Below are 23712 nucleotides of genomic sequence, written 5' to 3'. Positions count from 1 at the left end.
TCATGGGTTCGAATCCCCGTTCTGCCACTCGTCAGCTGTGTGACTTTGGGCAAGTCACTTCACTTCTCTGGGCCTCAGTGACCTCATCTGGAAAGTGGGGATGAAGACTGGGAGCCCCACGTGGGACAACCTGATTCCCCCGTGTCTACCCCAGCGCTTAGAACAGTGCTCGGCACCTGGTAAGCGCTTAACAAATACCAACATTATTATTATTATTATTATTATCATACCTGGGCCCGAGTCTGGTAGAATAGCAGGAATAGCTATGGGAATTATGGCAATGAGTGCCTGTGTTGATTCGTCACGTTTATTTTGGAACCCATTCTATATTAAAAGGGAGACACCTATAAAAGGGACATCTCAGGGTCTTCGATTTTTGCCTTTGAGCACAGTTGAGTGTCCATGCGCAGATTTTTAATGGAATTTATTTCGGTATTAGATTCAGGGTACACACTGAGTGTCGGGGAGGAAATAACTGCAGATCTTCTTAAGCGTCAGCTAGAGGCAGGATGATGGAAAAATAGGCTAAATGGATAGGGCAAAGTATCTATCCCGAATGGGCAACGCAAGGTTACGGGCCCCAAATCATTCATTCAGTCGTATTTACTGAGTGCTGTACTAAGCGTGTGGAAGGTACGATTTGGCCACACAGAGAGACCATCCCTGCCCAACAACGGGCTCACGGTCTAGAAGGGGCGAGACAGATGAAACACAACAAGTAGTCAGGCATCAATACCAGCAAGATAAATAGAATCATAGATATCTACACATCATTAATAAAATGAATAGAGTAATAGATAATATATACAAATAAACACAAGGGCTGTGGGGAGGGGAGGAGGGGCAGAGGGAGAGGGAGGGCTCCGTCTGGCCAATTCTAAGTCACGCCATCTCTGTCAAGCATTTATCACAACTGATGCAAGTTGCGTGTTCACGTTTCTGCCAGTGGCTCGTCCTGTTCGTGTCTGAGAGTAGCATTCGTTAGATTTCCCAAAATAATATATCGATTAAAGGTATTTATCAAGCGCTTTACTGTGTGCAGAGCACTGTACTAAGCTCTTGGGGAGAGGACAGTACTCTAGAATTGGTAACGTTCCCTGCCCACAACAAGCTTATAGTGTAGAAAATGAAGTCTAGCAATGAAGGAATATGTTTTTAAATATCCTGTTTGATCTTCCAAGACTCAGCAGATTATGAAAATGCTGGTGGTGTATATTTAGTGATAAAGAACCACTGATATTTTCAGGAAATGGATGAAAATTCAGTGAGGGTCTAAAAAGTGTAGTGTTTTTGCTCTAAATTGAGAAATAGATTCTTCTCTTTATCAAAAACAAATCTTTAATACCTAAAAAATCAATGCGAAATGATTATATGGTAAAGTTAAATTGTTTATAATATTTACAAATACCAATTTTTTTTTTAAAGGCCATACCATTGGAGTCAACAATTTTGAGCCATTTTAATCTGCAGCACTTTTATCCAGTTTCCCTAGACTATTCTGCGATCCAAAATGTACCTCCGCCACCACTTCCGGAAGTTCCAGAAGTAATTGACCCCAAAACTTGTAAGTAAGGAACTGGGACCAATTTTTTTTTTTCCCTTGTTTGTGATATATTCTAAAAGTAGAAATCCATTCTCTCCACATTGCCCTCTTTTAAAACAAAGTGACCAAAGCCTATGTCTATATAACAGACCATTCACCCACACAATTAACAAATAAAAGGTTCTTTTCAAACCAGTGTGACAACTACACTACAGTAACAAACCACTTGAGAATTACCATCGTCATCGACATCACTGGTGGTATTTATTGAGGGCAGAGCACTGTACTAAGCGCTTGGGAGAGTACAATTCAGCAGAATTAGTACACACATTCCCTGCCCACAACAGGCTTACTGTCTAGAGGGGAAGACAGACATAAATGTTCAACCTTTCTAAACTGGGTCTAACTATACTGTTTTGAAACCGTTTGAATAATGAATATACTTTCCTTTTAAATGATCTTTCAGAAGAACTTAAGACACCGAGACAGATAAAATGAATTGCTTCATGATTCCACGGTATTTATTGATTTGGGAGAGTACAGTATAGCAGAGTTGGTAGAAACGTTCCCTGCTCACAGTGAGCTTACAGCCTAGAGGACCACTGAAGAGAAAAATCTTTTTTTTTTCCCCACAAAAAGCCCATTTTTGGCTTACGTAGACATATCCCCAATGCTGTTTTTCATGCAAGCCTATCTGTCTTCGCTTGACTTGTGCAAAGACATTGTCTTGGATTCCTCTCTCTACCATACTCCCTCACATAATCACTTCCCCTGCATAATCCCCTCCTCACCCCTGATTTTTTGAGGAGGAAATAAAGGGTTATTTTTATTACCAGCGATAGCAGCGGGTGTGGGGGTAGGAAGAGGAGTAGGGTCAGAACTCTACAGATGGAGGTTTGTGGAGACAAGGACAAGGATATAGGATAAGAGGGGAGGGAGGGGTTTATTGTAATTGAGAGCCTATTGTATGAAGCCTTTGGGAGAGTACAGTAGAAGTAACCAATCAGTCAAATCAGTCCTATTTACTGAGCTCTCACTACATACAGAGCACTGTATTAAGCGCTTTGGAGAGAACAATACAACAGACATAGCAGACACCTTCCCTGTCCATAATGAGTTTACCTTTTAGAGAGAGATGGCAATCTCAAGTGCCCTCTTGCCCTTCTCTTCTCCCAACCTTCCCCCCTTTTTTCTTCTCCTTTTTTTCTCCCGCTTCCTTTATTACTAGACTGAATTGCCCCTGGAATAGCCACTCCCCTCTTTTTTTGTTGTAAAGAAGTGGGGCAGTTATGGGAGTATGGTATATGACAACGGCAGGAAAGCCCAGCCAAGCTGAAATTCCGAGGTCTGTCCAAGCAAAGCAGGTGAACAGGGGATAACACTCAGCCTAACACTCATACTCAGGCTCAGCGTAACTTTTGGGGGGAGCTGGCATGTAAATAAACTGTAAATGGCATGATTGTGTCATTTCTCTAATCTCAAGAAATTCAGATGAGAACAAATATCCAGTAACCAATATAAAGGAGTCAGAATAATAATAATGTTGGTATTTGTTAAGTACTTACTATGGGCAGAGCACTGTTCTAAGTGCTGGGGTAGATACAGGGTCATCAGGTTGTCCCATGTGAGGCTCACAGTTAATCCCCATTTTACAGATGAGGTAACTGAGGCACAGAGAAGTTAAAGTGACTTGCCCACAGACACACAGCTGACAAGCTGGGATTCGAACCCATGACCTCTGACTCCCAAACCCAGGCTCTTTCCACTGAGCCATGCTGCTTTGGTCCTAGGCCCACCCTTTTTTCCCATCTGTGACTACCATTTGAATTCTTCCTCTTTCTACCAGTCTAAATTAAACTTCCTGAGCTCATGGAAATAAATAAAGCTCTTCTTTAGTCTTAATTTTCTCTTTTGCCTCTAATTCTTTCTCCTGGTCTCTCTCCTCTCTTTTTTTAATGGCATTTAAGTGCTTACTTAATAATAATGGTATTTGCTTGGCACATAATAAGTGCTTAACGTTGTTCTAAGCGCTGGGGTAGATGCAAGGTAATCAGGTTGTCCCACGTGGGCCTCACAGTCTCAATCCCCGTTTGACAGATGAGGTCACTGAGGCACAGAGAAGTGAAGTGACTTGCCCAGAGTCACACAGCTGATAAATGGCCGAGCTGGGATTAGAACCCACGACCTCTGACTCCCAAGCCCAGATTCTTTCCACTAAGCTTGTACTAAGCCCTGGAGTAGATACAGGCTAATCAGGTTGGACACAGTCCATCTCCCACTTGGGGCTTACAGTCATAGTCACCATTTCACAGATGAGGTAACTGAGGCACAGAGAAGTTGGTGACTCAAATCATACAGCAGACATGAGGTGGAGCCGGGATTAGAACCCCGGTCCTCTGACTCTCGGGCCCGTGCCACTGTGCAGTATATGCACTGCTACGATTTAGCTTTTTTTATAATTAAAGTCTTAGTGGTACCTTTTGAAGAAACCTGGGGTTTTTTAAGCAAGTTGGTTTCCTCATCAAAACTGTCTGTCATATTGTCTAAAATATGGAAACTCTCCAGTCTGTCCTAAAATACATTGCAGAAATGTTATTATTATTATTAGACCGGTGTCAAATATTACATCGTACCTAAAATGGGAAAAAAAAAAACCTTCTGCAAATTAACCTTCGCCTTTTTTTAAATGAGGAAAATAATTTTTTTTCCTAGGTTCTCCTAAAGACTATTTAGAAACGTACATATTTCCAGTCCTTTTACCTGGATTGGTCGAACTGCTCCATCAAGCGAAGAAGGAAAAATGTTTTGAGGTCAGTTCTTTTTTATTATTATTATTTTATTTTATCATTCACTTGTTTTTTTAAAATTCTCCAAAGTGCTTTCCTGGACTCTTGTTGCCTTATGAGTCATTGTCTGAATGTCATCAGCTCTTCGTTTTCAACATGACCCAAGTGGAAAAAAATGCCATCTTATGTGTCATTTCAGCCAAGCTAGTCATGTGCGGAGTATCTTTAATGCAATAACAAAGAATAGCTTGTGCACGCTACAGGAGTTTGCTATCAGTGACCCCAGATCTCTGCATTTTCCACAGAATCCCTTTAAAACCTTCAGTTGTATCTAGTGTCATTAAATGGAACAGGGAGAGTGAATGGTGGTGGGTTGTTTTTAATCAACACCAGAGGGCACTCAATTTAAGAAAGAAGATTATAAATATAAGAAGCCGGCAAAAAAATTATAAATTTTGGTGTCGATTTTCAAATTCGACCCCTCACTAACCTCTAGCCTGTGATTGGAATACCCTGCCCTTCCCCACCCCCTGAAGGGTGATCTGTTCTCTGGGCTTGGAAGGTTCCTGAAATAAGCTCCTCGCCTTAATTCTCCTGAAGTATAAAGACTTAGAGACTCTCCCTTGGTAAATGTAATTTTTCAGTGGTTTGTTTAGCTCCCTGCTCCCTTCTTTGTCTTTATTTTTCCTCGTTGTATTCAGCCTCACATTATTCTGAAAACAAATTGTTGCTGAATAGAGAGCTCGAAATGGAGAAAGGTAAAATCGTTTTTTGAAATGGGGAGCTGGAAGCTCCGTGAGAAGTCTGAGAAACTGAGATATGATGTACATTTAAACTATCTAGCCCCAGCAAAGCTCAGCGTAGAGTCATCACTGAAATGATCATCTCTTCATTTAGGTATATTTCATCTCTGCCTCATCCCCTAAAACTAGCGGTCACAGAAATAGTATTGTGCTGATATTGTAAAAGGGAATTCATTCTGAAGACAGTGAAAGCTTTACTGCCGAGGGGCATACTTTCCAACCGCCATCAGGTTTCTTTTCCTTCATAAGTAAATTGTTTCATCTGCTGTATTTTCGAACCTGCCCATATCAGAAAGGGGCGTAAGACTGTAGGTTGCGAATGGCATATCAAATATTTTTTTGTAAATAAATTTGCAACCAGAGGTGAGTGAACCGTTTCACTCTAGTCAATAATAATCTATTCAAGAACATTTCTGTGAATTTATTATATTTGTACGGATGTAGAGATTCATGAAACAGTTCTGAGCTCATTGCGGTTAGGGAATGTGTCTACCAACTCTCTTGTACACTCCCAAGCGCTTATTAAGTGCTCTGTGCATAGTAAGTTCTCAATAATACGATTGATTCTGTGTGGAGAACACAAGTTTCATTTCTGATACACTCCAGTTGGTCATGAATCTTCAGGACTGCTCGTGAAAACTGGGTAATTAATAAAAGTTCAAATACTGCCGGAATGAAATCCTAGGGATGAATTTTAAATCCTTTAAAAATGCATGCTTCACTCCTCTCCTGCCCACCTACTCACTGTACCTTGATTTTGTCTATCTCACCATCTGTCTCTTGCCCATGTCCTCCCTCTGGCCGGGAACGCTCTCCCCCTTCATATCTGACGGAACGCCACTCACACCTCCTTCCGGCTTTCCTAAAATCCTATCTTCTCCAGGAGGCCTTCCCTGACTAAACCCTCATTTCCCCTATTCTCCCTCCCTTTTACATCACCGATGCACTTGCCTCTGAACCCCTTAAGCACTTGATATTCACCGTACCTACAGCACTTATGTACATATTCTCATACACTACCATTTCCCTTGTTTGAAATTTCTTTTCATGTCTTTCTCCCCGTTTAGACTCTAAGGATCATCTCTACCAACTCTGTGGTACTTCCCCAAGCACTTAATCCAGTCCTCTGCTCATCAAATGCCATAGATTGAAACACAGGAAAGATTCGCAAATACACCTAAACCTATCTGCAATTTGAATAAATGGTACATAATTAAGAAGCAGCACACGTCTATTCTGAGTAGTGACCGTAAACTCCCTCTAGATTGTAAACTCGTTGTGGGCAGGGAATGTGTCTGTTGCACTGCGCTCCCCCAAGTGCTTAGTACAATGCTCTGCACAAAGTAAGCACTCAGTAAATGTGATTGATTGACAGTGAACCTGGAGGTAACCTTGCTCCATTTTGTATTTTTTGCTTCCCTCGTGATCTGAAGCTTTCATTCATTTCATCGCCTGTGTGAAAGCTTCAGGAGTTTTAAAAATTGCTTTTGTTTCACATCTGCTGGATTTCCTTCCTCCGCCTAACAGAGTTGTGGTTTCTAGGTTCAGCTGTTTGTCATAAAACTATCACTGGAGATAGAACTTTTCAGATGAACGCCGACTTCTGCCCAGGGCTTGACAACCTGGGGTACTCTTGAGAACCAGTAAACCCTATGCCCCCTTTGACAGCTCTGTGAGTCAACGGGCCCCAGTTATCCTAGGTTACTGGGATTCAGGGCAAGCTTTGAGAACCTGCTTTGGGTAACTGGCACCCCAAGGGATTTGGGCCAGGGGAGCATAGCTTCCTTCAGAGCTCTGGTGGCTCAGTGGTCTACCAAGCACATGAGTAGTTTCCAGGGAATGGTCCGAGAGACCCAATAAAGTCAAGGCTCAGAGCCCGAGTCGCCCCAGAACTACCCGACCCCCAGGCTTCTTGAACTGGGAGCCCTTCCCAGTCCATCTTAGATCTCCTGGAGGCTCCTGAGACCTGGAACAGATTAAAAGCGCTCAATAAATACTATTGAATGAATTAAAAGCAGCATGGCTTAGTGGATAGAGCACAGGCCTGGGAGTCCGAAGGACCCAGGTTCACTTCATTCCTCTGGACCTCATTTACCTCGTGTGTAAAATGGGGATTAAGCGTGTGAGGCCCTTGTGGGACTTGATTAACTTGTATCATAACAACATAATAAATGCTTAACAAGTACCGTAATTATAATTATATATTATTGGAGGATATTTTTCTGGAACCTTCTGGGACCCTTGTCCTCTAGACAATAAACTCATAGTGGGCAGGGAATGTGTAGTTTATTGTGCTATTGTACTCTTCCCAGTGCTTAGTGCAGTGCTCTGCACGCAGTAAGTGCTCAATAAATGCAATTGAATGATTGAATGAACATCCCCAGGCATAATGGCAACACAGTGCTTTGAACACAAGTAACTGAACTTCACAGCCCTAGTTCATTCTGATGATGTTGGGGGAAAGGTCGGCTTTACCCTGTGTAAAGTAGCTTCGTAACAGATAACCCAGTCTGACCGAAGGTGACAAGGGCAAATTCAGTGTTCATGTTAGCCCTTCTCCTGCATCTCGTGGGCAGAAATCCTGTCTAGTATGCTTCAGTTTGCTCTAAAACTACATGGCGACTCCAACAGTCTATGGTTGACCGTGTTCTTCAGTCACCAGTCCCTGGCTCTGTAGGCAATGAAAAGCAATGAGATATCATCATAGTTTCTATAGTTAGCACTCTCTTCTTCATTTATTTTATGGTATGTGTTAAGTGCTTACTTAATGCCAGGCACTGGACTCAACGCTGGGGTAGATACAAACTAATCAGGTTGGTCACAGTCCCTGTCCCACAGAGGGCTCTTAGTCTTAATCCCCATTTTACACATGGGGTAACTGAGGCTCAGAGACATTGTGACTCGCCCAAGGTCACAAAGCAGCCAAGTAGAGGAACGGAGATTAGAACCCCGGTCCTTCTGACTTCCAGACCGATGCTCTCTCCACTAGGCCCCACTCATAGCCCTGTTGAAATCCTGTGATGCTGCCCACCTCACGGTTCCATATTATGAGGAAAGTCCAGTTTAAATGGAAGCAGTAGGTACCTCCTCTTTGCTGGTTGATTTTTGCACGTGATTTACCATTCTTCTTGGACTTGGCTTTGGTCAGGGTGTTTTCAGAAGACGAGGTAAAGGCTGTGTTTTCTCAGTCTGGCTGGGTCTTTAAGCTTCACGGGGTTTCATCCTCAACATGGGAAAGTCTCGCAAGACTTTCCTGTATGTGCTCCGTATGTTCATTTTCACATCCACCCACTTAAAATGCAATTATGCACCATATTTATAGTAGTCTGAGTCTCTTGGGAAATGGGTGTTATATAAATACAAAATATGTTTACACCAAAATATGAAAAGAGCTAATTTGGGAACTTTCATATGTCAGACTTAAGCTTAATTAGGAAACTATTCCGAATTGCTGCATAATAGCTCTCACACTTTAGTTTATCATTTATTTGACCTTTCCAAATTCCATCTGTGCTGTATAACACTTTTCCCCTCCAATAGCTTCCTCTCCATGTATTCTAGGTCCTAAATAAGAATGAGTTCCATGTGTTTATTTTTGAAATGTTTTCCTACAGCTCTGGTTGCGCGTTGATTCTCAGAGTCTTTTTGGAATGGCTGGTACAGCTATTCTCTTGTTTCAAAGGCTGCTCGCAACCGAACCGAAAATGTGGATTCCCGCCGTCCTAGTAAGAGCTCGTTCGTGAAAGCCAAGGCTTTGACAGCTTCTTGTCTTGGTTATCTTCCCTTTTACTCGCCTACTGTTTTTTCTAGTACGGGCAAACCGATGATGGAGTTTGCCCATCAGGGATGAAAGATGAGCTTTTCACCTGAGACCTCAGCCAAACGAATGCAAAGAGAACTTGCATATGCTGCAGTGGTGCTTATCTACTTACACGGCACCGCTCACCCTTGCCAGTCATGTGCCAGTTGGGGTGTGGAGTTCAGTGAGCAATTACGTGGGCAGAGGTGCCCGACGGTTGAAAGACCACAGAACTGGAACGAGAACCCAGGTGTCCTAATTGCCAGAGCAGTGCCTCAGCCACTAGATCAGCATATTCTTAAATACCCTGGCAGATGAATCATTTTTTTTTTATAGTCTGTGTTTCCTATGTGTCAAACACCATTCTAAGCACTGGGTTTAAATACAGATCAATTAGGTCGGATACAATCCCTGTCCCACAGGGGGCTGCCCGTCGAAAGGAGAGGGAGAACAGGTAGTGAATCCCTCTTTACAGCTGAGGAAACTGAAGCACAGAGGGGTCGAGTGACTTGCCCAAGGCCCCAAAGCAGTGAAGCCGCGATTAGAACCCTGGTCTTCTGAATCCAAGACCGGTGCTCTTTCCGCTAGACTGCACTGCTTCTCCAGGCAATCCTATATTTGGTGTTATTTTTCTAGTTGAACAAATTAATTTTGGTCAAAAAGAAAGTGTAGGGAGTATGGGATTTGATAAAATTAATTGTTACCATCCATAACTGTTGGTATCACGCTTCTTGAGTTTAGCTTCTTTTGATGGATTATTCATCTATTAAACTCAAATTTCCATAGAAATGGTTCTGATAAAGGATTTTGAAAACAGGTGAATCAATTTGATTGTTGCAGGGTAATCTCCCAAATCCCTACAGAATTTCCTACTTTCAGAAATCCATAAATATAATTGATAATTAGATATTTTAAAGATAATTTTAACCATATTTCCCTATATCTGTTCTCACAAAGGAGAGTTAATTTCCTCAAGTCCCAAGGAAATGCCATATGCTTCTGTTATCAGTGTCTTATTACCATCATGCTAGAAGTAGGATTGGCAGATAAATTTGTGTTGACACATTATATACATTAGAGATTATAAATCTTCCTATAGGGCTAAATTTGACCCAATGGAGATTACTTGAATAAATTAGTGGAACTCTTTTTTTTTTCCATAGTCTGTCATCTGCCTCTGATTATTTTTCAGTCATTTGCTAATTATGGTGCCCGTGTTTTTAGTTTAAAGAATTCTTGAATAACTTTGTAAAATGTTTGCTTTGAATTGGCACCTTATAATAACTAAGATTAGCATTTTTGAAGTAAAATTTCACTTCAAGGTGCCTTTCTTCAATCATTAAAACCATCTTTCAATAGATCAAGTTAGGACCTTTGTCCATAATGCTTTATAAGACTTGTGTAATGTCCACACCAGTAATGGTTTGTGGGTGAGTATTTTCTCTTGGTATATCACTGTACTTTCAAAGACAAATACACGCTCTAACCTAAAATGAATTGAAAACATTATTTGATTTGTCGAAAATACTACATTCATATTTCAGAAAACACAAATACCCCACAGGGTATTTAGACTGAGAGTCTAAAAAAAAAAGCAAAAACCAGATGTGTATATTAAAATAGACTGTATCCACTTGATTTTTCTATGAAGCACCTCAATCTCGAAACCTCAGGCAAGGATGTATATAAATTAGAATAAAAACCCAGTGGGGTTTAAATATATTTTCTCAATTGTTTCTTGGGTGGATTGTTCTACTTGCCTACGTATGAATAGTTGAGGAACAGCTGTAATCCGAGAATATACAGTGCACTACAATCCTAAATGAAGGTGCTGGTCTCTAAGGACTTTATGTTTATGCTCAAATTAGCCCGTAATAGCAACTTTTTATCATAAGTATGCAGTGTGAAAGATAAAGAATGGAAAATTATTTATTTGAACATGCAGTTTATTAAGATACATCTGCAGGCTAACAATACACATTGTGCCAAAGTTTCCTGTGCATATCCTGATCTGTGCTGCATATGTAACTCATGCCAAAGGTAAGCGAATGAATATAGGTCACAACAAGTACACTCCTCCCTTCCCCACCTACCCTTCCACCCTCCTAAACAAAAGCAGGGTTTTTGAAGTGGAAGATTTTGCTGATGACAAATAAGTACGCTTTTAACCCAAGCGAATAACTGAACTTGTGGAGTTAAGATGATGTACTGTTTCCAGTGCGGATTTTTCCTCTATTTAAATGAATTATTCTTGCTTAAATCAGATCTTGCCGATTATCTTTAGACTAAATGAAATCACTTAATGCGGATTATGTGGGGCATTTTCAGTTTGCCAGTCTGAGTCGAAAAGCAAAACTTTATGAAACCATTCACGGATAAATGGGTTTTTAGTAATGTCTAGTTGTGAAACGAATGCTTTCAATTAGAAGAAAAACAGCCTAAAAGACCCCAGGATCTGTATAGTAATAATTCTGAGTCTAAAAATATTATGAAGGTGGAAATTTCATTAGAAATCTATTGCCGAATTGTACATTCCAAGCGCTTAGTACAGTGCTCTGCACATAATAAGTGTTCAATAAATACTATTGAATGAATGAACCACAGCTCTACTCAGTCAGTGGTATTTATTGAACATGCACTGCACTAAGCACTTGGGAAAAATACAGTCCAATGGGGTTGGCAAACACCATCTCTCCCCACATGGAATTTACAGTCTAGAGGAGGAAGGGAAGGTTTCTTTGTCTTCAAGGCCCAGATTCTAGTGAGGTCAGTAGAGGGAAAAATGAGGATAAGAGAAATTTCAACTTGAGATTTTGATATTTCGTTACCAATCAACAGCAATAGTGGCTTAAGGAATTCCCCTAACATCTATCAGAACCTAGCAAGAGAGAGTAGGTCAAGGGGAAAATGTGTTAGTATGTAATAACTGTCAGAACTTGCAGTAATATCTGATGCTGCGGAGAGCAAAGCAGCGTGTTCTATTGAGAAGCAGCAGGGCCTAGTGGATGGGGCACGGACCTGGGAGTCAGAAGGATCTGGGTTCTAATCCCAGCTCCGTCAATTGTCTGACCTTGGATAAATCAGTTAACTTCTCTGTAAAATGGGGATTAAGACTGTGAGGGTTATGTGGGACCTGGCTCGAGTCCAACCGAGTTAGCTTGTATCTACCCCAGCGCTTAGTACGGTGGCTGGCACATAGCAAGTGCTTAACAAATGCCATTTTTAAAAAACAAATAAAAAAACAGGGACGGGGTTGCAAGCTCTACCTAAATGGTGAAAAGGTACTAAAAAGATATTAAAAGATTAAAAGCTATATTGTCATCCAAATAGCAATCTAGAAATGCATAGTGAACTCAGTACCTGAGACTAAAATTACCCTGAGTTTCCAGGAATTTTCTAAAACATCTTTTATGACCAAACAACAATAACATTCAAAGCACTTCTGAGAATTGACTTCTAAAGAAAACATTTTTCAAAAGAATGGAGAGCCTCAATCGATGAAAAAGCGGAAATCTTTCAATAAAAACCAGATAAATGCTGTCATTTAATGCAGTCACACAGCCAGATTGCAGTTCTACCAGTGTCTGGGACAGAAATAACTCAAGCCATCAGGTAATAATAAAACAAAAAGGAAGCTGAGAGTTCTAAATTCTCGGAGTAAGCATTGAATGAATTGTGAAAATAGTAGAAAAAGTAAAGTCCTGTTGGAATCAGCTGTCTCAGAAGTCAGAACAATTTTTTTTCCCTATTATTCTCAATGAAGAATCATTATTGGCTGCCCTGGTTCTCTGGAATCATGGCATTGTGTAACTAGGATTAAGGCCTTTTGATATCGTTGATTGCTCCATTAGAGTATGTTGGGCTTGAAGAGACAGCTAATTAAGGTCTAAATAAAGCTTTGCTTTGACTCTGGGGAGCTGGCTTCTATCGATTCACTAGTCAATGGTATTTACTGAGGGTTTACCGCATACAGAGGACTGTACTCAGTGCTTGGGAGACGACAACGCAGCAGAGGTAATAATAATAATAATGGTGGTATTTGTTAAGCGCTTACTATGTGCAGAGCACTGTTCTAAGCGCTGGGGTAGATATAGGGTAATCTGGTTGTCCCACGTGAGGCTCACAGTCTTCATCCCCATTTTACAGATGAGGTAACTGAGGCCCAGAGAAGTGAAGCGATTTGCCCAAAGTCACCCAGCTGACAAGTGGCGGAGCCGGAATTAGAACCCATGACCTCTGACTCCCAAGCCTGGGCTCTTTCCACTGAGCCGCACTCGTTTTCTGTCCACAAGGAGCTTACAACCTAGTTTATCTCATTTGTGAATACAGTAGCTGTTAATGACGGGATCATTTTATTTTTCTCCCCGTAGGTGGCTTTGTAATATCCTACAGTGAATAAAACTTAGTAAAATAAGTTTTGAGGAATCTATGATGGTTCCATTCCTGTAGTATCAAAAAATGATGTTGCCGGCACTGCTTTAATGGGAAATAAGAAATTAAGAAAAGATGGTTGGAAAACAATTGAAATGGTACACAGCTTCTGTTACAAACCAGTTGAAAACCGAGAATCAAAGTCATTAGCACCACACAGGTAGCCAGTTTAATCACTTTGTCGCAAACTATTTCCCTTAGTGACGCTCATGTTTTGTCACTCTTATCCCTAATGACTCAGGATGAGCAAGCACTCTAAATCAGAAAATAATAATCATAGTAGCATTTGTTAAGCGCTTACTATGTGCAAAGCACTTTTCTAAGCGCTGGAGAGGATACCAGGTGATCAGGCTGTCCCACGTGGGGCTCACAGTCTTTATCCCCGTTTTACAGATGAGGTAACCGAGGCACGGAGAAGTTAAGTGACTTGCCCAAAGTACCATAAAAAGTACCAAAAAAGTACCATAATGATTATTTTCAAAGCATTTCTGCACAGAACCATGTGGCAGCTTAGTTGGCTCTTTTAAAAGATGTTTTTAAAGGCACAGTACTATATGCTGGAGTAGATTCAAGCTAATCAGGCTGGACACGGTCCATGTCCCACATGGAGTTTACAGTCCAAATTTCCAGTTTACAGATGAGGTAACTGAGACCCAGAGAAGTTAAATGATTTGCTCAAAGTCACAGAGCAGACAAGTGGCTAAGCCCTGGGGTAGATACAGGTAATCAGCTAGGATTTAGATACACTGTATTTTTACTTTGGCTGGTGTGAATCCCTATTTCATCAAGCCGTAGACATAGTGATAGGTTCCTTGGAAAATCAGGGCTTCTGAATCTAGAAGTTTCAATCTTTAAGCGAAGCCCTAATGGGCTGAATTGCTTATGAAAAATGGGTCGGGCACAATGGTGTTAACGGAGAATTCCCCAACACTTCCAACACTTTCGTTAGAATGGGAGCAGGGCACCAGAAATGCTAGAGGAGCGATTAATGTGGAGCTTGGGCAGGTTATATATCAAATCCAAGATAGTGTATTCTTTATCACATCAATGCCTTCCCACTCCGCCACATTGCCCCCTTCTGAGTATAGGCTAGGAAGCCCATATTTTGACAGGACAAAACCACCACCATTCATCTCTTTCTTATCTCTCTCGTACCTACTTTTTTTGCTCATTTTTCTTACTTTTTTACACCTTACTCTCTTCTCTCTTCCTCTGTCTCCCTTATTCTTTCCTTCCTTCATCCCTCTTCTCACTCTTTTTTTCTCTACATCCATTCCATTCCTTCTCCCTCCTCCTCTTTCCCTTTCTTTCTTCCCCTCTCCCTTTCTTCCTCCTCTCCCTTTCTTCCTCCTCTCCCTTTCTTCCTCCTCTCCCTGTCTCCGACTCTCTCCTATACCTCTGTTCCATTTCCCTGTCCTTCCACGCACTGTGGCACAGTCATTATACATAGAATCTATTTATTTTGTTAATGAAGTGTACATCGCCTCGATTCTACTTAGTTGCCATTGTTTTTACGAGATGTTCTTCCCCTTGACTCTATTTATTGCCATTGTTCTCGTCTGTCCTTCTCCCCCGATTAGACTGTAAGCCCGTCAAAGGGCAGGGACTGTCTCTATCTCTTGCCGACTTGTTCATTCCTAGCGCTTAGTACAGTGCTCTGAACATAGTAAGCGCTCAATAAATACTACTGAATGAATGAATGAAAGAATCTCACATATACCTATTATCCAAGATCCCAAATCACCAGGAGGTTGGGTGGTGGAGGAGAGATAGTGGAGCCCAAATATGATTTATTTGGCCACCAATCAACCTGCTCGTGCTCCTGACAGGGAGTTAAACTGAGAAGACCCCGTTCTGGAAGGGAGAATTTTGGTGTTGGGTGCGGGGGATGGGGGCTACAAAGAAAGGATATTAAGTAGGGTGGTGAGTCTGCGCAGCACAGTGCTCCGCCCACAATAGGGACTCAATAAATCTATTGATTAGTTGAAGAAAAAAGGAGAATAGTTGTAGAGGGAGGTAAGGCAAGACCACATTCAAGGGGCTCAGTGCTTAGTAGAGTGCTCTGCACCCAGTAAGCACTTAATATATAATTATATAATTGGGAAGCAGCGTGGCTCAGTGGAAAGAGCCTGGGCTTCGGAATCAGAGGTCATGGGTTCGACTCCCGGCTCTGCCGCTTGTCGGCTGTGTGACCGTGGACAAGTCACTTAACTTCTCTGTGCCTCGGTTACCTCATCTGGGATTAACTGTGAGCCTCACGTGGGACGACCTGATTCCCCTGTATCTACCCCAGCGCTTAAAACAGTGCTCTGCACATAGAAAGCGCTTAACAAATACCAACATTATTATTATTATGTTATAAATTATAATAATGTTTGTTTCCAGCGCTAGACTGTATGCTCATCATGGGCAGGTAATGTGTCTACCAACTCTGTTGTACGCTTAGTACAGTGTTCGGCACACAGTAAGGACTCAATAAATACCAATACCCAGTCCCATACACACCTTAGTTGTCTGCTCTCGGCTAATCAGCTGCAGAGCATCTCCCACCCTCCTTTTCCAAGATGGAGAGTCCTTTTAGGGCTTCTGTTTGATGTGGGAATGTGGCCTGGAGGCAGGGGAAGAGTGGCGAGAAAAAAGAGGGAGGGGGTAGTGGGAAGCATCCATCATTCTTCAACTAGTGGGAAGGATAAAGCCTTTCCACATTCTCGGCCCATAGGGTTAGGGTGTATACAAAATGTTATCAAGGGATTTCCGGGCACAGGGCAGTATCTTTGAAATGATCTTAATTATCAACAATGAGATGAATTGTTGAGCTTTGCTAATTTTTTCTGGCCCAGTCACCTTCTGTTTACTGCTTCAGTTTGAACGCTGCAAAATTCATGCTAAACTTCTCCATTTGAGTATTCTTAGATCAGTAAACGTGACTTCTGGGCGGGGGTTGTGAATCTCGTAAGGCATTTTATTATGGAATTTAACATTTATTCAGGTGAGTTAGTAGAAATGAGTTTGAGCCTGGCTTCAAAATATGTCAGCTTTAATGAATTAATTTGTTATATTCGTATTTCCATTAAGAATTATGGCAATGGGAAATAAATTAAGGGAGAAGATGTTGTTCATGAAAATACGTCTTATTGCAGTACTCATTTTATTGAAGCATTAATGTACTGAGGAATATGTTGCTTTTTCTCCTGTTCAATTCCATTCAAGGAATATTATCATGTCTCGTTAGATTTTTCTGCTACAGAATGTTCATCATCCACAAACTTTCATTTATGTTCTATATCTGAAGTCCTTAACGTGGATTTTAAACGGTCCGATTTTAGCCAGATAATAACTGTACTATTGTAATTTATCCAGCTTTGGGCTCTTCAACTCTATTTGAAGGGTTATAATATAGATGATGGGAATCACTCACTCCCCTTCTCCCTTGGGACTCCACAAGAATAATTGGGTTTAAATGGCAGGAGGAGGGATCTAGATTAGATATAAAAAATGATTTCTTCTTAATAAGAATCGTTAAGCACTGGGACAAATTCTCCTTCCTTAGAGAGCTTAAAAATAAGAAAAATGCCATACGACTGATATAGTTTAGGGAAAGGATTGCCTGGAGATAGGATGGAATAGTTAACCTCTGGGAACAACTTCTAGTTCTCTGACACTATTACAGTCGTATAAATATTTTTCCAGGAAGCACTTAATAAATGCCATCATCATCATCATTTTTGCGTGTTGCTCCTATTTGCTAGTCAGACTTTTCAGATGATTCCCAAGAACCTCTATTTCTGTTGTTGTTGAGTGGTTTATTCTAACCTTCAATATTTATGACTGCTACTGAACTCCAGCTGTTGGCCAGTACATTCTATTTGTATCATCGACATCTAAACTCTGAAGTGCATGATGACATGTGGAGATCACCTGCACAAATCATCGGGACGGTCAGATACAAAAGTAATTCACCCCAGAAGACCGTCGTCGTTCTCTCGGTAAAATTCCTGATTTTGCAGTTCCTCAAAATGGAAGTGCTGAGTGCTCCGATTCATCTCACAGCCTCTGCACTTGCCGGGATGAGGGAGTGAAAGGACAAGGGGAACCGGGGGCAGTGCCAGAAAGATGAAGGGGAAAAGTTTAGAGAGTGATGGAGGGCAGAGGAAACAAGAAAGCAGGGGGATGAGGCAGGTAGAGGCAGGAACCAAGGAGAACAAAGGGAAGATGAGATCTGGGGAGTGGAGGAGGAGGCTACACAAAAGCTGGAATTTGGAACTATCACACCCTCTCCCTTGAAGGCTTCCATCTGGACAGAATCAAGGGGCCTGCTTTTCTTGATTTGTTTAGTTGACAATTCTGGTGTATCAGAATGGATGTTTTTCCCCCAGTTCTATCCATTTGAAGTTGCAGAGCTTATGTCAGTTCTGCGTTTGACATTCAAAAAAAAATGGTGAAAGGTCACTGATCCAGGAGGGATCAAATCCAGGGATTTGCAAATAGAGACAGTCTCTACCAAAAAGTGATTTACAGTCTAAGAACGAGGGGGGAGAAGGGCGAAGTAGGGAGGAAATTTATAAGAAGCTTTAGCTTGCTGAACAGGAATTTTTTTTTAAATGGCTCAAACAGTCCAAAATTAAAATAACAAACTGCTCCCCAACTTTCCTGGTCATGACATCCCATTATTTTCATTAACTCTCGTGTGTACATCTGTTTATCTGCATAGTTAATTGGTTTTGTTTTTATTATTTGGTATTCTCCCATCCATTGCGTATTTGGCAGTCGATCATTTACTGAGCGTTTACTGTGGCAATTTGCATGTGCTATTATTATCATTATGACATTTGTTAAGTGCATACTATGTGTCAAGCACTGTCCTGAGCACTGGCGTAGGGACAAGTTCATCAGGTCGGACATAATCATGTACCACATGGGGCTCACAATCTTACTAGGAGGGGGAACGAGTCTTTAATCCCCATTTTACAGTGGAGGAAACTGAGGCACCAAGGAGTTAAGTGAATTGCCCAAGGTCACCCAACAGGCACTTGACAGATGCAGGATTCAAACCCCGGATCTCTGACTCCCAGGTCCACGCTCTTTCCCCTTAGGTTATACCGCTTGTCTTCCTGATTAAATCATAAGCTTCTTAGTGTCCGGGACTGGATCTTTAACTTATACTGGGTGTTCCAAGTTCAGACGTCAACCTCACCCCTTTAATGGCTTCCTGGCCCCCCAGATTCCCCCTTAATGACTTTCTGGCCCCCCTGATTCCTAATGAAGGGGGGATCATGGACCACATATAGATTAACCAGTGTTTCTTCATCTTGCTCTCTCGGGAAGGCAATGCTTATTCACTCTCTTGCACTCTCTCTCTCTCTCTCTCTTCCTCTCCTTTCCCTCTCTCTTCTCTTTCACCTCTTTTTTTTTTCCCCCTCTGGCTTTCTCTCCCCTCCCTATGCCTTCTTGCTGTATCACTGTTTTATCACTTTCCTCTCACTCTTCTTATTCTATCTCTAGTTTCTCTCATTTTTCCTTTCCCTCTTTGTGTAGCTACCCAGCAGATAATTTTTTAGCTAAACAACGACTGAACAATACACCTACTGTTCTGTGGGCCTGAGTAGGCACAGCACGTTCAGGCTGGCCTGAAACCGAAGGAAAACAAAATTTCTCCATTTTATTTCTTTGAATCTAAAAGTGATTAAATCTGACTGCATGACACTCGTATATCGAACTATTACATTATTTCAGAAGAGTTTGTAACAGAGTAACTCCGGCTATGCTCACTATGTAGAATGAGTCTTTAAAGGCAAAATGGTGCTGAAAATGCCAAAATGAACAATGCTTCTTTTATAAGATGAAAAATACAATTGCTCGATTGTTTAAATTGTTAGGCGGCCATTTATACTGGTTACAGGTTTTTGTTACTATACAATTATTTTCTTATTTTTGCTAATAATATCTCTTGGCCAGTAAACTTGCCGTTGAAATGAAGACTAACATTATCTAGAAAGATTCAGTAAATTCACATTTTATTATTCAGGACAGCAGCAATAGAATTCTCTTATAAAAACCTCTTGGGGACCAGATAAAATCCAGTAAGTGTAGTAAACAAAATAAAGTGAGGCTTCATATTTTATATGAGAACCCTTCCAGTGAATGGATTTCAGTAAGCTTTTCTGAATGGAAAAGCATTCATGCCAAAATGCATCTAGTCTTAAACCAAACTGTAGAACTGAATCAACAGAAGTTTTTCAAAGTTATTTCAGCCTTTTATTGACCATAGCTTTGTCTGTGGTTCCTCACTACATTGGTGAATATTTCGATACTGCCCATTTCAAACGGTGACTTCAGAAGAAGGAAATGTGTTTGATTCAGGTTGCTCCTTGTGTATTGCTTTAGGGATGACATTCTTACTTCTTGTGACTGAAGATAAAATAGGGTCGGGGAGGAAAAAATAAAGAAAAATGTATTTTGTTCCTCTAGTCCTGGTAAAGTTGTTGGTTTTTTTAAGTATAAGCACAAAGAAAGGTAAAACATAATGTTTCTCTTAAACTACAAAAGTACTGAAGAAGAAACATTTGGCTCCATTTAGTTCACAATATGAAGCAGCATGGCCTAGTGGATAGAGCATGGGTTTTGAAGTCAAAAAGACCGGGGTTCTAATCCCCGCTCCGCCGCTTGTCTGCTGTGTGACCTTGGGCGAGTCATTTCACTTCCTCTGTGCCTCAGTTACCTCATCTAAAATGGGGATTCAGACTTGTGAGCCAGATGTGGCACATGGACTGTGTCCCATCTATTAGCTTGTGACTACCCCAGCGCTTAGTACAGTGACAGGCACGAAATAAGCACTTAAATGTAAGCTCCTTATGGGCAGGGAACATGTCTGCTCATTCTGTTGTACAAGCTCTTAATACAGTACTCTGCATATAGTAAGTGCTCAATAATAATAATAATGTTGGTATTTGTTAAGCGCTTACTATGTGCAGAGCACTGTTCTAAGCGCTGGGGTGTACAGGGTAATCAGGTTGCTCACAGTCTTTATCCCCACTTTACAGATGAGGTAACTGATAAATACGATTAATGGAGTCATTCAATTCATTCAGTCACATTTATTAAGTGCTTTCTGTGTGCAGAGCACTGTTCTAAGCGCTTACCATTAAAAGAAATAATAAAGCAGATGCTTTTGGGGAGGGTGGGGCGGGACTTTTTATGTGGTATTTGTTAAGCGTGTATAGTTTTATGTAAGACATTAATTGCAGCCGACAAAAGTGTTTCTGTTCTTTCCTATGAACAGACTTTCTAAGTGATCTACATAGCTACCGTGTAGGGTGCGAAAACACAGTGGGTTTTTGTTCAGTGTGCAGATATGAAACTTAGGATGTCTCCTGCTCTGCCCCATTGAGAAGCTGCATCAGTAGAGACTTTGATCGTGACCTTGTTTCCATCCCGCCTAGCACCACTGCGGCAGGAAGGACAAAAACAGCGACAGCAAGCCGGCTCCTGAAAACGTAGATCGTCGGGAAGGCTGCCGTGGCTGCCGTAGCTCAGACGATCACCGTGGCTCCGGTTGTGACTGTTGGACTCTGAGCCGCTTAGCGGGCCAGGGACCGTGTCTGATTCCCATCCTTGTAGTCTTTCCCAGGACTTAGAACATTACTCTGCATATAGTAAGTGCTTAGCAAATATTACTACGAATACAGCTCCTAAATAACCCTGAAAAGAGAGGTAGGAAAAGGCCCCTAGAGAGGAGATGGAAAGACTCTTCCTCCAGATTCAGAGAAAAAGTGATGCCGATCTAAATAAATAATGATAATTGTGGTATTTGTTAAGCGCTTTACTATGTGCCAGGCACTGGACTAAGGGCTGGAGGTGGAGACACGCAAATTGGGTTGGATACAGTCCCTGTCCCACATGAGGCTCACAGTCTCTATCCCCATTTTGCAGATGAGGGAACTGAGGCCAGAGATGTGACTTGCCCAAGGTCACACAGCAGACAAGTGGCCGAGCCGGGATTAGAACCCCTGGCCTTCTGACTTCCAGGTCGATGCTCTATCCACTGTGCCGTAATGCTTCCCAGTAAGGGAGGAGGAGGTGACTATCTCTAGGGTAAGAATTTCTTCCACTCTCTTCTGAAGTGGAAATGGAAGGGACAGATCTTTTTGTGGGCTATTCTCTCCTGCTTAGACCGTGAGCCCCACGTGGGACAGGGACTGTGTCCCGCCTGATTAACTTGTATCTATCCCAGTCCTTAGAACGGTGCCAGGTTAAGCACTTAACAAATACCCTGAGAAATGCTTCATGTTCTCAGCCTTCACTTTTTATTGTCAGACACTCAGGTTCATCAGAGTCTGGCTCTCTGTGTTTGGAACCAGCTGTTTTGGTTTTTCATCACTTCGTCAGTGTTTGATGCCATCTTACATCAAATGATTGTTCATCCCCCCCCCCCCAGCCCCACAGAACTTATGTACACATCTGTAATTCATTTATTTATATTAATTTCTGTCTCCCCAACTCTAGACTGTCAGCTCGTTGTGGGCAGGGAATGTGAATGCGTCTGTTTATTGTTGTATTCTCCCAAGTGCTTAGTACAGTGTTCTGCACTCAGTAAGCGCTTAATAAATATGATTTAATAGTATTTATTGAGAGCTTACTATGTGCAGAGCACTGTACTAAGCGCTTGGAATGTACAAATCGGTAACACCTAGAGACAGTCCCTGCCCTTGATGGGCTTACAGTCTAATCGATTGAATGAATGAACAAAAGGCATTACCTCGATTTTTTTTTTAACGGTATTTGTTAAGCACCTACTATGTGCTAGATATTGTATTAAACCCTAGAGTAGATACACCCTAATCAGTTTGGACACAGTTCATGTCCCACAGGGCCTCACAGTCTTAATCCCCAATTTATAGATGAGATAACCAAGGCAAATGAAAGGAAATGGCTTGCCCAAGGTCACGCACAGCAGTTAAGTGACGAAACAGGGAAGCAGCGTGGCTTAGTGGAAAGAGCATGGGCCTGGGAGACAGAGGACTTGGGTTCTAAACCCAGCTCAGTTCTTTGTGTAATAGGAAATGTTAGTGGCCCGAGAGAGATTGGATTACAGAGGTATAACAAAATTTAAGGAAATTTAAATTAAGTGCCTTTTTGGAATATAAGCAAGTCAAGTGATGTGGATTTGGTTGCTAAATGTTGTTTTGAACCTCTCCTTGGTAATCTATATGCTTGATATATACTTGATTTCAAACCTCTTCATGAGCACACAACTTGGGGTTATCACCCCCATTTCAAAGAAATTACAAGAAAATCCTGAAGAATAATGACATTTTTAGCTAGCTGACGGTATAGGTCGGGAAGAGCACATTTCACACGAACACTCTCCCTCTCTCTTTCTCTCTCCCCCTCTCTATAATAGGCCAGAAAGCCACTATTTTGTTTCTCTTCAGCCATGATTGGAAACCTAAAGTCTTGTCAGAGACCTTGGATGAGGCAGGCTAGGAGTCGGCACAAAAAGTTTGCGAGGGGGATGGCATTGTCCCCATGTAGTGATCTTTTTCCCACAAAGTCACCAGCACTGTGCGTGACAAACTTAATTAGCCATTTAAACTTTGAAGACTGTCAAGCCCACTACAATCTTCTCTTTTCTGACATAAATTTCTAGTGGGCTATGATCCACGCAAAGAACACCCTTCGATAAAATCTGTTGCTATTCCTGTGCACCACAGGCTCTATTTTGGAAAGAACTGGAGTTTAGAGAGGCATAGTGTTTCCAGGAGATGGGTTTCTTTGGGGATTAATGAAGGAGCACCTTCAAAGTTATTTGTCTCATCTATGCCACCATTGTCCATACAAAACCAAAGAAGACATTCATGCATATTTTACTGCACAGAAGCAATCGATTAGCATTTCTTCCTCTTCACTCTCCAGACATGTGATCAATCAAAGTAGCTACATAATTTGAATTTCTCTTCCTCCTTTAGAGAAGAAGAACAAAATTTATTGCCTGCGATTTCCTGACCGAATGGCTGTACAAGTAAGTTTGTTGTTTTGGAATGAGAAGTATATTGATGATTCATTGGTGTTAATTTGCCAACAGATTAATAACACTTGACGAGTAAATGCTTGTTTGTTTTTCTTTTTAAACCCAACACTGTGTCATAATGATCAGTCAGAATCCAAAGAGGACAGATGAATCCTTCACCGAATTCTTCTCCATTCCATTTGTGGTGGATTGGCTGAAAGACCAGTAAGTACCGTCAAACGTATTCCACGTGATTTACTCCAGATTTGAAGACCGAAGGGTAACTAGCTCTTCTCAGTTCAAGTGAATGAGCTGTTGAAATCCAACGGGTTTGTTTCATTTGC

At 41.5% G+C, this 23712-nt stretch overlaps 1 protein-coding gene across 3 annotated transcripts in view; it reads left to right on the top strand.

Moving 5' to 3' along the window:
* IQCK (IQ motif containing K) overlaps window positions 1-23712 on the top strand; it is a 104264-nt gene that overhangs the window by 8193 nt on the left and 72359 nt on the right. For all 3 annotated transcript variants that reach the window (XM_029054238.2, XM_029054223.2, XM_029054231.2), the window contains exons 3-6: window positions 1426-1564; window positions 4256-4353; window positions 23328-23380; window positions 23516-23593. In XM_029054238.2, the coding sequence (XP_028910071.1) occupies window positions 1426-1564; window positions 4256-4353; window positions 23328-23380; window positions 23516-23593 (368 nt within the window). The remainder of the gene's footprint in view (window positions 1-1425; window positions 1565-4255; window positions 4354-23327; window positions 23381-23515; window positions 23594-23712) is intronic.

This window comes from Ornithorhynchus anatinus, chromosome 2 (genome assembly GCF_004115215.2).
Source record: "Ornithorhynchus anatinus isolate Pmale09 chromosome 2, mOrnAna1.pri.v4, whole genome shotgun sequence".
In the NCBI taxonomy this organism is placed as follows: domain Eukaryota; kingdom Metazoa; phylum Chordata; class Mammalia; order Monotremata; family Ornithorhynchidae; genus Ornithorhynchus; species Ornithorhynchus anatinus.
The sequence above is the reverse complement of the archived record's forward strand: the minus strand, read 5'-3'. Positions and strand labels throughout refer to the sequence as shown.